We start from the raw sequence: 13,282 nt of genomic DNA, 5'->3' as shown, positions 1-13,282 counted from the left end.
CTGTGGTACTGAGACATTGTCTCTGTCCTCCTAGTATGGGGTACTTGTAGGGTGAGCAGTCACAGAGTGTCTGTGATCAGGGCTATTGGACAGTGGGTTTCAGCTGAGCAGACTCAGTGCTTACTGTGTCCACCTGCTGGGTTGACCAGGCTTCATCCAGGCCTTGGACAGAGCACACAGATTTCAGAAAGGAGCCTTCCAATCCCTGTCCCTCCATCCTCCGATCTGGACTGAGTTAGAGGTTTGGGGTGCTTTTGCAGGCTTGGGGGAAGGAAGGCAGTTAGAAGACCTGGCTTGGTCTAGGTCAACATTGACCTTCAGAAATACCTCCCTATTTTGGGCCTTCCATTACAGCATCCAGTGGGTTGCTGGGGCTTGAGCGTGGTTTGGGAGGGGTGAAAATGGTTCTGAAATGCCAGTGCTATGTGATCCTAGAAGATTCCAGGTGAAGGATGTTTTGCCTGGTGGGGGGATTCTTTCCTATGTATCCTAGCTGCAGTTTGCGGGTGAGAAAGAGAAGGACATGAGCTGGGAAGTTAGAACGGGTGGCTGCAGGAGTGCAGCGCGTTGGTCCAGCCGCTGGAGAAGACAGCTGAAATTCGTTTCTATGCCACAAAAGCAAGCAAGCAAACACGGCCCCTCCGTATAAACTCATGCGGCATGTATTTAGGCATAGGTTGCCAAGTGAGCAAAGCATGGTTGAAAAGGTTGTATATGTTATGCTGTTGTTTTCTTGGAGGAAAAAAGGATGTATACGTCTATGCTTAATGCCTGTAGAAGGATGCAAGACCATAATGCTGATACCTCTGGGCAGGGGGCTGCAGATCAGGAGTGAGAAAGAGACTCAACACCCTCCGCCTTTTTAAGCAGCTTGATTATTTTTCTTACCATGTGTATGTGTCACCTCTTATGAAAAGGAAAAAAAAACAAAGTAAAACCCTTTAATACTTACTGCCCCATATAGCTTTTTCAGTGTTTGGAGAATTGGAGAGTCATTCTAGGATCCTGTAGGTTGGTCTGGTTTTAGAGATGTGGTTGGAACTCTGGGGATGTCCCTGTCTTGCTCTTCACTTGGGAGTCCTAGATTTTGGAGTTTCTTTTCTCAGGGCATTGCCTCTAGAATTCACAGGTTCCAGGCCTGTCCCCCCACCTGCCTTCCAGTGTGTTCCCGGACCTGGTCTCTTCCTCTCTGAGCCACCATTTCTACATACTTCACAGGGGCGTGTGCCCCCGTCAGGCGAGAGTGTGAGATGTCAGGGTGACTGTTCATGCTCCCACGGCAGGGCACGTAGTAGGCGCCCAGCAAACTCTTACCCTCTTCCTTCTTCACTCGGAATTCATCTTTGTCCATTTTAAGGTAGGTGGGTGGATGGATGGATGGATGGATGATGACTGGTTTTAGCATTTATCACAGTGCTCAGCCAGTCCAGGAGCAGGCCATCAAGAAGGTAGCAGAATCAGCAAGTGGGACCAGGAACTTTTTTTTCTTTGCAGGAAACTACGGGTCACCCCATTTGTCAGTCACCTTTCCCAAACCCTCCAGGGTCTCCCTGATGAAAAGTCCTAATAATGAGTGAATGCTCGAGCCTTTATTACCTGCCAGGCACTGTTTCAAGCCCAGTCTCTATGTGGTGGAAATTCTCAGAGCAGCCCCACAGGGCATGTTGCCATTGAACAGATGAGGAAATGGAGGCAGGGAGAGGTAAGTAACTTACTCAGAGACCTACAGCAGGTGAGCCGTGGGCCATACTTTGTAAGCCCTTGCCCACGGCACACCTCTGTGATAAGCCAGACTAGGCGTGCTCAGCCCTCATTCTGTACTCTTGGGGGTGCCTCCTTGTCGGTTACTCCCTCCTGTGTGCCCAGCTCCGGGCCAGGCACTGGAGCTGTGGGGTCTCTGCCTACAGGGATATCAGCTTAGTGAGAGAAAGCAGCCACAAATAGCCAATAAAATGTGGAAAGTATGAGAATAGATTCTGGGAACACAGAGGAAAGAGGGACCAGCTCCACCTCTTGGGGTGAGGGGAGCTTCCCACCAGAAGAGATATTTGAGCTGGGCCTTGGCCCGGGAGGACAGGAAGGAGCTCACCTGGCAGAAAGGAGGATGAAGGGGAGGGAGAGGGGAAAGAGGAGGGAGGACGAGGAGGGGCTGGAACTGTAGGAACAAAGGAACAGCAGTGAGACACATCTACAGAATGGCACATGGCTCAGTGTGGCTGGATGTTAGATGTTGGGAGAGTGTAAGGAGATGGGGCTGGAGCTGAGGGCCAGATCCTGGGACACTGGTTATGTCTTGCCCCCAGTTGTGGCTCCAGGGGTCACAGATTTCATCCTTGTCGGGAGCTCAGCAGACGAGATAAATACGAGTGATGTGGGCCAACTCTGGAGCTTTGTTCCATTCTCCCTGCATTTCAGACTTGTGTAAAGAAGTCCTCCCATAAAGAATTGTCTCTTCTCTTGAGGCACAAGTGCTCAGTTATCCCCATTTTCTGAACTCTGGTGAGGACAGGGGCACAGTGTTGATGGTGCAGCTGGGGGTGGCAATAAACAGTGACAGACAGTTGGCCTCAGCTTGCGAATCAGGGAGACAAGAGGGAGTGGTGGGGCCTATGGCAAACTGGCCAGCTCAGACCCCACGTGGGAACAAGGGCTTGAGTGTGGGGGAGCAGCCAGAAATCTGGACTTTTATGTGAGATCATATTGTTCAGTGTCATCTCCGGATTTTAAAATCCATACCACTTTTGCTGAACAGTATACATTTGTGGGCCACCAATTTGCAACCTCTGTTGTTGACTGACCTCTGCATTAATATGCTCGTGTGGAAGGAAGCCAGGCTGGCCGCCCTGAAGACCTGCCTACCTATGGGGGTCAGTCCCCACAGGAGGGTCAGCTCAGTACCAAAGACAGTCTAGCTTTCTGGGAACAGGGCTGCTTCGACTAAGAAGGGGCTTTGGAGTGTCAGTGGGGCCTCTCTCCCCCTCCCCCTAAGCAGCTTTCCTCAGAGGGCAGGGGGAAGGGAAGGGAGGGGAGGGGTGGGGAAGGACCAGCCCCCCTCAGCTGGCGTCCTCTACCCTTAATGGTGTGTCTCTGTGTTGTTCCTTCCAGTCTCTATCTGCTGCTGCCTCTTCATCCTCTTCCTCTTCCTCTCGGAGCTCACCGGATTCATAACGACGGAAGTGTAAGTTCCATGCCCCCTCAGGAGGCATTCTAGAGCTTTCTGTGACCCCAGATGAGAGGAGGGAGGGGCTTTAAAAAGGAGAGAGACCTCTGAACCTTCCAACTCTCTCATATCCAAGCCCGTGGCGTCCATCACTCCTCTATTTCTTAAAAGGGTTTTGAAGTTAGAGCGAAAGCAAACACTGTTTTGTTGAAGCCAAAGAGAACATTCGGGTTCTGTTCTGGGGGGGGGGGGCCTCCTGGGTACTCAGATGAACAGAAATCATGGGCCCGTCTCTGCTGTCCCTTTTGTTTGGCCAGTGGGCTTTTTTCCCTCTGAATCATCGCAGGGTCATTTGATGTGAAAGCTGGGGGAGTTCAGAGAAACGGGTGCAGCTTCCTAGCCGAGGGGGGCGGGGCTGCTGACATCAGAACCCAGCCCCCACAACTAAGCCCCCTTCCCTGCTCAGAGGCCCACACTCCGTGAGGAATCAACGTGGGCTTCCTGGCAGTGCTTGACGCATTGTGAATCGATACCCGATTTCTAGAATCATCCTTTGCCCAGATAACCTAGTAAGTGCTCTGGGGTATGTGTAACAAAAATGCCATTGGGATTATTCAGTCTCGGCCTCATCGGCTGCCCTGAGGTGGCATTAGACCCCAGAGCTTCCTGCCTTGGCCACTGGCTCAAGGCTTCCAAGCCTCTTCATTCCTGTGTTTACAACTCAGAAAGTCATCATGGGGCTGGGCCCTGGCCACCCACTCCCTTCTCCAACACGGGAATTTTCTTTCTCGCTCATGGAATTTCTTGGTTTCCTTTGCCTCCCTCTCAGCCACAATACAATAGGAAACAAAAAACATAGTTGCTTAGCCCAAGACAGGCCTCGTAGCTGCGGAAGTGTTACCACCTTTAATCCTCAGACAGCCCTGGGATGTACTTACCTCCTTACAGAGGAGGAGAACTGAGGCTCAGAGAGGTGGAGGGACTTGCCCATGCTCATACACTGAGGAGGGGGCTCCCGAGGTCCGCCAGTCTCCTGAACCCACAGGTGTGTCGGTCTTATCTGTTCCCCACCACCACCCGCCAGCCAAATCATGTCATTCCTGCCCTCCGCTGGTTTGGGACAGTTTGCCTTCCCTGTCCCTCCGATCCTATTCTTAACCCTGATGGCACCAAAGCCCAGGGGGTCTCATGGAGTGGTGGAAAGAGCTCTGGACAAGGCATCGGGAGACCCAGGGCCAGGCTTCTGCTTGATTACCACTTTGCTATGTGACCCTGGGCAGGTTGCCAAACCTCTCTGGCTCTCAGTATTGCTGGCCAAACAAAGGAGGGTACACCAGAGTCAAAGCTTCCAGGTCTGGGGAGGTTTGTCTGCTTCCCAAGATATGTGACCCCCTGACCATGCAGGGGTCAGAGAAGGTTCTTTGTCCCACTCAGTTCCTAATGGGGGGTGGCTCTGTGCATATTTGGGCCACTGGTGTCTCAGGGGTCACCCCATCATGAGTCGGAGTTGGAAACAGGGACAGCAGCAAGATATTAAGACCTACTGTGTGCCGTACACCTGCTGGTCTTTCCAGGCTGCACCCCATTCCCTGGTGGGGGAGGCGGCTGCTGTACAACCCCCTCATGTTCTGAGCAAGGTGAGTGGGGTACATGTGTGACAGCAAGGAACGAGCCCCAACTGTATCCCAGGCACCAAGGAGGCTTTATATATTCCAAACAGGGCCGCTAGGAAGTGCAAAGGCCCTGAGGCAGGCATTACCTGGTGTACGTGCAGAGCAGATAAAGAGCTGGTGTGGCTTTGGAGCAAAGTGAGCAAGTGGGGAAGATAGAATATGGAGTAGGTAGGACCAGGTTGGACCAGGTCATGCACACTGTTGTGTATTAATGGGACTCATTCTTGGTCCTGAGCTCCCAGAAGTCAGAAACCTCAAAGTCTGCCTCATTCATTGCTGTGTGGTTCCATGCTCAGAGGAGCTGAAAATGCCAACAGTGGACACAAACCATGAACAAGTGAACAGAACTAGACTATATCAATTAGTGAAAAAGGCTCTGAAGAAAAGAGAAAAAAACACAGGGCAGGAGACAGAGAAGGTATGTGATATTTGGTGAGGTTTAAATAAGATTATTTACCAGAAAGGTACTTAATGTAGCACCTGATATACTTTAATATCCATGGATCCATAGCTCTTCACGCATTTATTCATTTCCTATTTATTTCCCATCTAATGCTAAAAAGGTAAGGCCACCCAGCACGTGCCATTTAATGAACATTCCATGAATGTTAATTTTCTCGTCCCCTCCCCTGAGCTGAGAACAGCCTCCTTCACCTCCTGCTGACGTTGTGAGGGCAGCTTATTTAGCTGTTTGTCAGCTCAGCCCATGGTGAGGTAGGGTGCTGAGCCAGTGGGCCCCAGACAGGTAAGTTGTGACGTCAGAGCTTGCGACTGGAGCAGGTGGGGCGCTACCAGCTGTGTTAGGGGCCACTCGGGCAAGCCTGCCAGCTTGTTCTGTTTTGCCAGGACAGGGCACGCTCGTGCCCAAGAGCAGGAACGTGTGTTCCTGCTGCTCTGCCTTCTGCCCTGCTCCAGGATGTCCCTTTCCTGACTCCCGGGGCATCCTGGACACTCTGGTCCCAGCACCTCCCTGGAGAGGAAGAAAGATGAGGGATGAGTAGAGTAATCAGACTGTAGGGCTGTTCGCGGTGTGTTTACCTTTTGTCCTCTGCTAGGCTCTTCATTTGCAATGTGAGTGGCTGGAGGGAGGGAGGGAGGGAGGCAGGAATGAGAAGAGAGACCTGTGTGTCTGGAGCCCAGGGGCCAGAAGCCCCATCTGTCATGATGCAGGGACCCTAATGCCCCCTCTCCCCCCGCTGCCACGTGACCACGGTGTAGGAGTGCCCAAAAGGAGTCTGTAGGGGTGAGGACTGAGGACTCCACAGAAAAATCCAAAGGAAAAAGGATTGTTCTGGTCTTCCTGCTATCAGAAGCTTCTCTGATCCCTGGGAAGGCCTGCCACTTTGGGAAGAAATGAAGGTCACAATTATTCTTTAATGGATGGCTGGCCCTCCCTGGCAGTTTTGTGACCACAGTGGGTCAGCCCCCTCGCCCCATCAGATGGTATCCCAAGGAAATGAGGTCACTGCTGGTAGGATCAACATTGCTCCAACCCGGACCTGTGGTTATCAGTGACATAAGACACTATTCTGGCCCAGCCCGGTGGGGAAAGGAGGCCTGTTTGTTTGTGTGGTTGGATTCTAACCTGGGCTTTAGACAGGCCATTAATTACCCTTGGGAAAGTGGCCCCATAAGGTGCTCTGCAGCTTCAGGTTTCCAGGGGAGCAGCAACCCCCCCCCCCCGCCCCCGCCTCCAGACAACATGGCTGCAAAACATTCCAGCCTTTGACTGCCCAGGCTTGGCTGCTCTTAATTATTAACCCAATGAGGATTTATAATAAGAAAACGTAGTAACTGGAACTCTCCACTGATAATTTATAGTATAATACATTTGTTATACTTTCTAGTTACAATTTATAATGGGCAACCGCGTGCCCGCCAGCCACCTAGGTTAGCACTTTACAGTGATCATCTCATTTAATCAGCACAGAATCCCTTGAGGGAGGTTCTCCTGTTAGCCTTAGCCCCACTGTACAGCTGGGGAAACTGAGGCACCGGGAGGCTCAGGCCACAATGGGGTTAGTAAGTGGTGGAGCCAGAGTCAAACCCAGGTCCATCTGACACCAGAGCCCAGCCTCAGCACCCCTGCCCTGTCATACCACCTTTTTCTGCCCAGAGCATTTTGGGTCCCCAGATGCATGGGAGCTGCTGCCTTTTGGTCAGAATGTTGGACTGGAAGACTTGGATACACCCTTCCAGGGTGAGGTGGCCGAGCAGGCAGTCAGAACTCCAGGAAGCCATTGCCCACCTAGTGGGAACTTGGAGGTTACCTTGAACTGTGTACTTACATGCTCCATAGCAGGCCCCTAGTGGGGAGGCCAGGAGCTTAACCAGGAGGAAGACCTGGCTGTCTCCCTCAGAGCTCGAGTTACCCACTCTGAGGCCTGCGTTGGGAGCTAGAGCCAGGTCGAGAGACCCAGGATTGTCGTGTGAAGGAGCACTGGTGGGCCTGAAGGCTTCCAAGCTTGGAGTGATTGGACCAGGTTCATGCTGCAGCACAATCACCTCTTGTGAAGGTGAACTGGGGGCAGGGTGACCCTGGAGGGCAAGGCCCTGGTGAAGAGACTGGGCGATGGCAGTGGAGAAGGGGGTGGGGGCAGGACTCGGTGGATTTTTGGGCCCCCCACCTGGTAGGGAATAGGTGGGAATACTTATTTATACTTGGAATGGTCAGGATTTAAAAGAAGGTCCTAGAGGGCTTGCTTACATAACGTACATCCCTCCCCTTCCAGCCTCTGTGGGCCTCACTGTTGTGTAAGTTTCCATTAAATCAAATTATTAAGCACAGAGGTCAGCGACTTTGGGCAGGAATCTGAACTATTCAAGTGCTCTTCTAAAAGCAAATAAAATTGTTTTCCATAGATGTCATCGGACTCACGCCTCAGCCTAGAATTTCAGGGCCCTTGGTTACATTCCACCTTCGCTCCCCCCCACCCATACACCTCCCCAGTCCCTCTCATTCTCTCCCTACATGGCCACCGCTCACTGACCCCCACGCAAGCCAGCCAAATCCCTGACGCTGTGTGGTGTCCCCCAACTGGAATGCGCCCCCCTCTCCTCCACCAGCACACGTTGCTTACGTCCCCCATTCATTCTGTAGAGGTTGTGATCTCGTGCTCTGTTCTCCTGGCTCGGGGAGCCCTGGTCCCACTCGGTTGGGGAGTCAGATGTGGCAGCCCGACAGGGTGAGGCAGATGGAGGTGACCAAGGGAGGCTTGTGGGGCACAGATGGAAGGGCCCCTTTACACCTCCATGCCCTGTGGGTACTTGAGCCTTGGGTGGGGATGGGGTGGGCTTCTGAAGGTTATCAGAAAGATGATGACACTGCATCACAGGTCTGCTTGGGGACACTTGCCTCTCAGTTTTTCATTGATTCCTTGCCCCATCCAGTTTAATGCAGTGGAAGGAGCATGGCTGTGGGCTCCCATGACTTTTATCTATCATCCTCTAAGCCCAGTTTCATCCTTGTGAGAAGAGAACAGTAAGCCTACTAAACATTGTCTTGCTGTAGGTATTAAGTGAGATACCACATGTGAAAGCTCCCAGCGTAGTGCGTGGCACCAGCTGGGTGCTCAGAACGGGAATATTTTCTTTGATTAATTATAAGCAAAGCCACCTTTCACACGGGCTTAGTATGTACCAGGGGCTGTAAAGCACCTTACGTCCATTAACACATTAATCCTTGTGATGAGAAAAGCAACTTTTGAGGAGAACAGACTTTGTTTTTCTGGGTTGCTGCCTAGGCATTTTACAGTATGATAACCCTACTCTCACTCAGAGTCTGGACACTAAGATAAGGACTTTTGAGTTGAGGATGCCCGCCATGAGTGCCCGCTTTTATTTTCCCGGGGCACCTTTTCAAATAACTACTTAGAGTTAAGGCGGGAGGAGAGTTGGTGACCTCTGCCCCAACCATCATATAAGTAATAAGTGCTCGCTACCCTGCTCTCTATCTCCTGCTCGCTCCTGCCCTCCCCCTGGCCCATGGCATACACACCCCCATTCCTGGGATCTGTAAGTAATAAATCTTGGGACTCTTTCTTCCTTTGTGTGGGTGTATTGAAACTGTGCCTTCAGTCAAAATGACCCTGTGGGTTTCACTTCCCCAAAGTGGGAGCTCGGATGCTGGCAAGACTGTGTGGGTGGCTTGTGCCCCCTCGTTCAGCAGGTCATAATTGGCATGTTCTCGATTTAATACACTAGCTGTGGGCCCCTCAGCACAGTCCTTACCACAGTGCTGTGAGGTGGATACCTGTTATTACCAACTCTGAAAACCCTGATATTGTGAGAACAATAAAAGTAGGGGACACTTTCTTATCGAGCACTTACAGTTAACTAAGATTATGCCTGTCCATGATTGTCCCTGTTTTACATCTGGGAAAACTGAGCTTGGTAGAGGCAAAGCCCCTTGCGTAAGGTCAATCAGCTAGAAGGTGGCAGAGCCAGGACTTGAACCCTGCGAGTCTGGACTTCACCAAGAAAGGCCTGCGCAAGGCCCTCAGAGAAGTGAGTAACATACACCCCCCTGTCCTGGGGCAACCTGCAGCTTTATTGCTCACAGCCCTGGGAAGCAGCCCGAATCCTGACCCCTTTCTTGTTCTTTCTCCTTCTTTCTTCCTCTTTGCCCTTCCCTCCCTCCTGGTTTTCTTCCCTTCTTTTTGAGAGGTGTATGTAACTTAGAGACAGCAAAGCGCACAGATCTTAAAGGTGAGACTTGATGACTGCTTGCCTGTGCTTACACCCATGTCACCATCAGCCCATCAAGACAACACCTATCCACCACCTGGAAGCTTCCCTTGTGCCCCCTCCCAGTCAGCATCTCCCACCACCACCACACTATTGTGACTTTTATTACCATAGATTAATTTTGCCTGTCTTCAGACTTCATAGAAAGCTTTCCCAGTTTTACAGTTAAGGAAACCGAGGCTCAGAGGGGTGAAGCAACTTGTCCCAGTTTCCCCAGCTTCTTAGAGGCAGAGCCCGGAGGTGAGCCCATATCTGTCTGCCTCTGCCCCATGGGTCTTCTCATCACCCTTGTTAGTGACAGGAGGAATCAGGCCCATAGGTCCCGAGACAGCAGTAGATCGACAAAAAACTTTTATTGCCCCTCCAGGTAGGTTGATTTCTGGCTGTCCGTTCACCTTTTAAAATCAGTTCAGCCCCAGGGGTGCCTGGGTGGCTCAGTTGGCTAAGCATCCAGCTGTTGATTTCGGCTCAGGTCATGATCTCAGGGTCCTGGGATCGAGCCCCGTATCAGGCTCCACGCTCAGTGGAGTCTGCTTGAGATTCTCTCTCTCCCTCTGCCCCTCCCCCCTTAAATAAATAAATAAATCTTAAAAAACAAAAAATCCTTTCAGCCCAGCCATTAAAGTTAGCTAGCCTTGGCAGGCATCTGCAGGTGGGCTGTGGGCCGGCTTGCAGCGCCGGCCTGGGGTAGCAGGAAGCCAACAGGATTGGAACATCTGCCTTGCATTCACAAGGTGGCAGTCGGGGCCTCGTTGGGTAGGCGGCACAGGTGGTGGAACTGCATTTATCTGGCCGCCCAGAGCCCTTTAGGAAGGCACCTGGGAGCAGTGCGTTCTAGCCTTACGTAACCAGACCGGCCGAGCTCTGCAGGCTTTCTGTCTCTCCTGAGCACCTCAGCCCCTTTGTTCTACGTGGCACTAGGTAGCCTGGGCTCTGTGAGCTGAGAGAGGCCCCCTGGGGGCTTGAGGGTGAGCTCACCTTGGTGCCATACCTGGGATTCACCTCTTTTCTGTACTGAGGTCACCTCCAGAGGATTGCCAGGGGATGACATCATCCCACAATCCCTCAGTGATGTGCTGAGGCCCCGCCTCCCAGGTGGGAAAGGTGAGTAGCTTCAAGGAAGAGTCTCCCTTGTTTGGGAAGGGAAGGCAGGGTCTCCTCTCCATGAGGGTCTGTTAATCATCCAGCGATCTCATCCCTCAACAACCCTTTGGAGTTGCTAATCAAGGCTGGCTGGCGTAGAAATGGGGCTCTGAAGGCTGAGGAGGAGAATTTGGCTGTGGAGATACTCCTCTTCCGGCATACCTCCTGTGGTCCTGCTTGCTCCTCTCCCACTGGCTCATTTGTTCTTTTTGTTCCCTGATAGGGGCCAATGCTATGAGCCTGCCAAGCACAGGCTCCTATCTTCCCGCCCCACAGCCTGTGTGTGACCTCAAGAGAGCCAGCCCGCCCCTCCCTCCCTTTTACGCCCTTGACCCTAGATGTTGAGAGCGAGAGCTGGGGAGATAGCATGAGCCCTGGAAAGCCTGGGTCTCAGGCAGAGAGCAGACAAGCCCCAGGTGACTTTTTGAGCCCACTGTTTCTTAATTGAGCATCAGCTACATCACGTTAGGGGCTAGGAGCATAAAGACAGGGTCTGAGTAAAAATGCCCTTGCTGTGGCCACTCTTTCCCAAAGATGAGGCTATTTACAGGGCTTCCTGGGAGTTGAATTGCTTAGAGCTGCAAGCCTTTATTCTATAGCCTGTGGATAGGACCCTGGTTAATGCTTACAATAGCCACAGCCCAGCCACTTCAAGCTGCCCCCATAGCTGTTCCCTAGGCCAAGCCTCTAGATTCCGTTCCTTCTCCCCACTGGGAGTGCTCTGGGATTTAGGAGTGGGCTTCAGACGCGGCCATCCAGTGTCTACTCAGCAGCTCCTCGGGGATATCTCCAAGACACTTCGAGCTCAGCATAGCCACGTGGAACTCGGCACCTTTCCCTCCCCACTGCTCTTCTTCCAGGGGCTCCCAGTCCAACAGAGGGTTCCAGAAGGAACGTGGCAGTCTGCCTGCATGCCTCCGTCGCCCCACCCCCACACCCCATCCAGCAGCGAGTCCTGCCCGCTCTAGCATGCCATATCTTCCGTCCCTCCCTCCTGTCCAACCCCCCACACACACCCGTCCAGGCCGTCATCTGTCCCCTGCACCACTGCCTCAGCCTCCCGTGTGGTCTCCCCAGAGACAGTGGCCCCTATAGTCTGTTAAAGTGTAAGCCTGACCGTGCCGCTGCGCTCAGGAGGTGAAGGCCTTCCCAGGGCCTCCGAGCCCGCCTGACACAGCCCCTCTCCATTCTCCAGCTACAACACGAACCCACTTCCCTCTGCTCTACACTGCGACCACGGTGACCTTCGCTCAGTTCCCCAAATCCGCCACTTCCAGGCCTCTGCGCACACTGTCCCGGGGATTCCCCTCCCTCTTTGCTGGGACAGCCTCCTCATCCCTGAAGCCTCAACTCCCATCTCCTCAGAGAAGTCCCTCTGGCCCACCCTCCCCAGAGGTCGGTGGCCCTGTTCATCCCTCCCGTGGCACCCCACAGCTTTCGGACAGTGTGACAATCATAGCTGGTGGAAGGTATCTCTTTAGGGGGTGAGCAGTGTCTGTAAGGTTGAGGAAGGCAGAGATCACGTCTGACTGGTTACCCACTGTCTTTAAAGCCTGACAGGTCGTAGGCACTCCAGAAGTATTTGTTGAATAAATTCATGTTGCTCACAGATCCCAGTGTGGTGCCCTTGTCCTGGAGAGCAAGGTGGCATGGCTGTCCCTGGAGTACCCTGCCCCCACACTGGGCCTCTATTCACAAAGATGCCCACGTCCCTATCCCTGAGACCTGTGAGTGTGTCACCTTACGTGGCCAAAGGAATTTTATAAATGGGATTCCGTTGAGCATCTTGAACTAGGGAGATGACCCTGGGTTTTCCGATGGGCAAAGTGAACTGACAAAGTTGCTCTAAGAGGGAGTTAGGAGGTCAGAGAGGAGTGAAGATGCCATGTGGCTCTACTGTGTTTAAAGGTGGAGGAGGTGCTGTGAGCCTAGGCAGCCTCTAGAAGCTGAGAAAGGCAAGACAATGGATTCTGCCCTGGAGCCTCCAGAAGGAGCACAGCCCTGCAGACCCGTGTTACGCCCCTGTTCCAGGAGTGCAAGATAACAAATGTGTGTTGTTTTAAGCCACCAGCTTTGTGACAATTTGGGGCAGCCACAGAACACTAATAGATCAGTCTAGTCATGTCTCCAGCCTGGTGCTCGCCCCAGGGCTTTATGAGCGCTGGACACTGAGGATGACCACCCAGGGAATCCCCCTTTCCCGGTTGAGTGGGAGGGGGCTCAAGAGAGTAGGTAGTAAAAAAAAAAAAAAGAGAGAGTAGGGAATAAGGCACCATGTGCCTGGTGCTGCCAGGCCCTGATGCCTAGTAAGACTCCCATTTCTCAAGTGTTCAGACACCCCATTAATAGTGAGTGGTATTATCCCATTTAACAGGCAGTTCACAGAGGTGAAGTTACCTGCCGAGTTCACATAGAAAGTGGCAGAGCCAGGATTGGAACTTGAATGTGTCTGACTCTGAAAGTATCCCTCTTCTTCTAAGTGGTAAAGCCAGCATTTGGAGAGGGCCCTCCAGATGGGAGCCCTGATCCCCTATGCCTGAGCAGGCACGCGCTTCCCAAG

At 52.6% G+C, this 13,282-nt stretch overlaps 1 protein-coding gene and 1 long non-coding RNA gene across 5 annotated transcripts in view; one reads left to right on the top strand and one right to left on the bottom strand.

Moving 5' to 3' along the window:
- Window positions 1-1,074, bottom strand: part of LOC135365412 (uncharacterized) — a 32,407-nt gene extending 31,333 nt beyond the window's left edge. For both annotated transcript variants that reach the window (XR_010413216.1, XR_010413215.1), the window contains exon 1: window positions 953-1,074. This is a non-coding gene — a long non-coding RNA (uncharacterized LOC135365412). The remainder of the gene's footprint in view (window positions 1-952) is intronic.
- The window catches only part of ERGIC1 (endoplasmic reticulum-golgi intermediate compartment 1), a 104,324-nt gene that overhangs the window by 53,859 nt on the left and 37,183 nt on the right, over window positions 1-13,282 (top strand). For 2 of the 3 annotated variants that reach the window (XM_064596562.1, XM_064596561.1), the window contains exon 3: window positions 3,106-3,178. In XM_064596562.1, the coding sequence (XP_064452632.1) occupies window positions 3,106-3,178 (73 nt within the window). Of the gene's footprint in view, window positions 1-1,494; window positions 1,703-3,105; window positions 3,179-13,282 lie in introns of all 3 variants that reach the window. The other variant, XM_045901191.3, reaches the window with a different exon arrangement.

The sequence above is a fragment of the Mirounga angustirostris genome, unplaced genomic scaffold, assembly GCF_029215605.1.
Source record: "Mirounga angustirostris isolate CCGP_5_RB_7025 unplaced genomic scaffold, mMirAng1.0.hap1 SCAF_7, whole genome shotgun sequence".
Classification (NCBI taxonomy): domain Eukaryota; kingdom Metazoa; phylum Chordata; class Mammalia; order Carnivora; family Phocidae; genus Mirounga; species Mirounga angustirostris.
The sequence above is the reverse complement of the archived record's forward strand: the minus strand, read 5'-3'. Positions and strand labels throughout refer to the sequence as shown.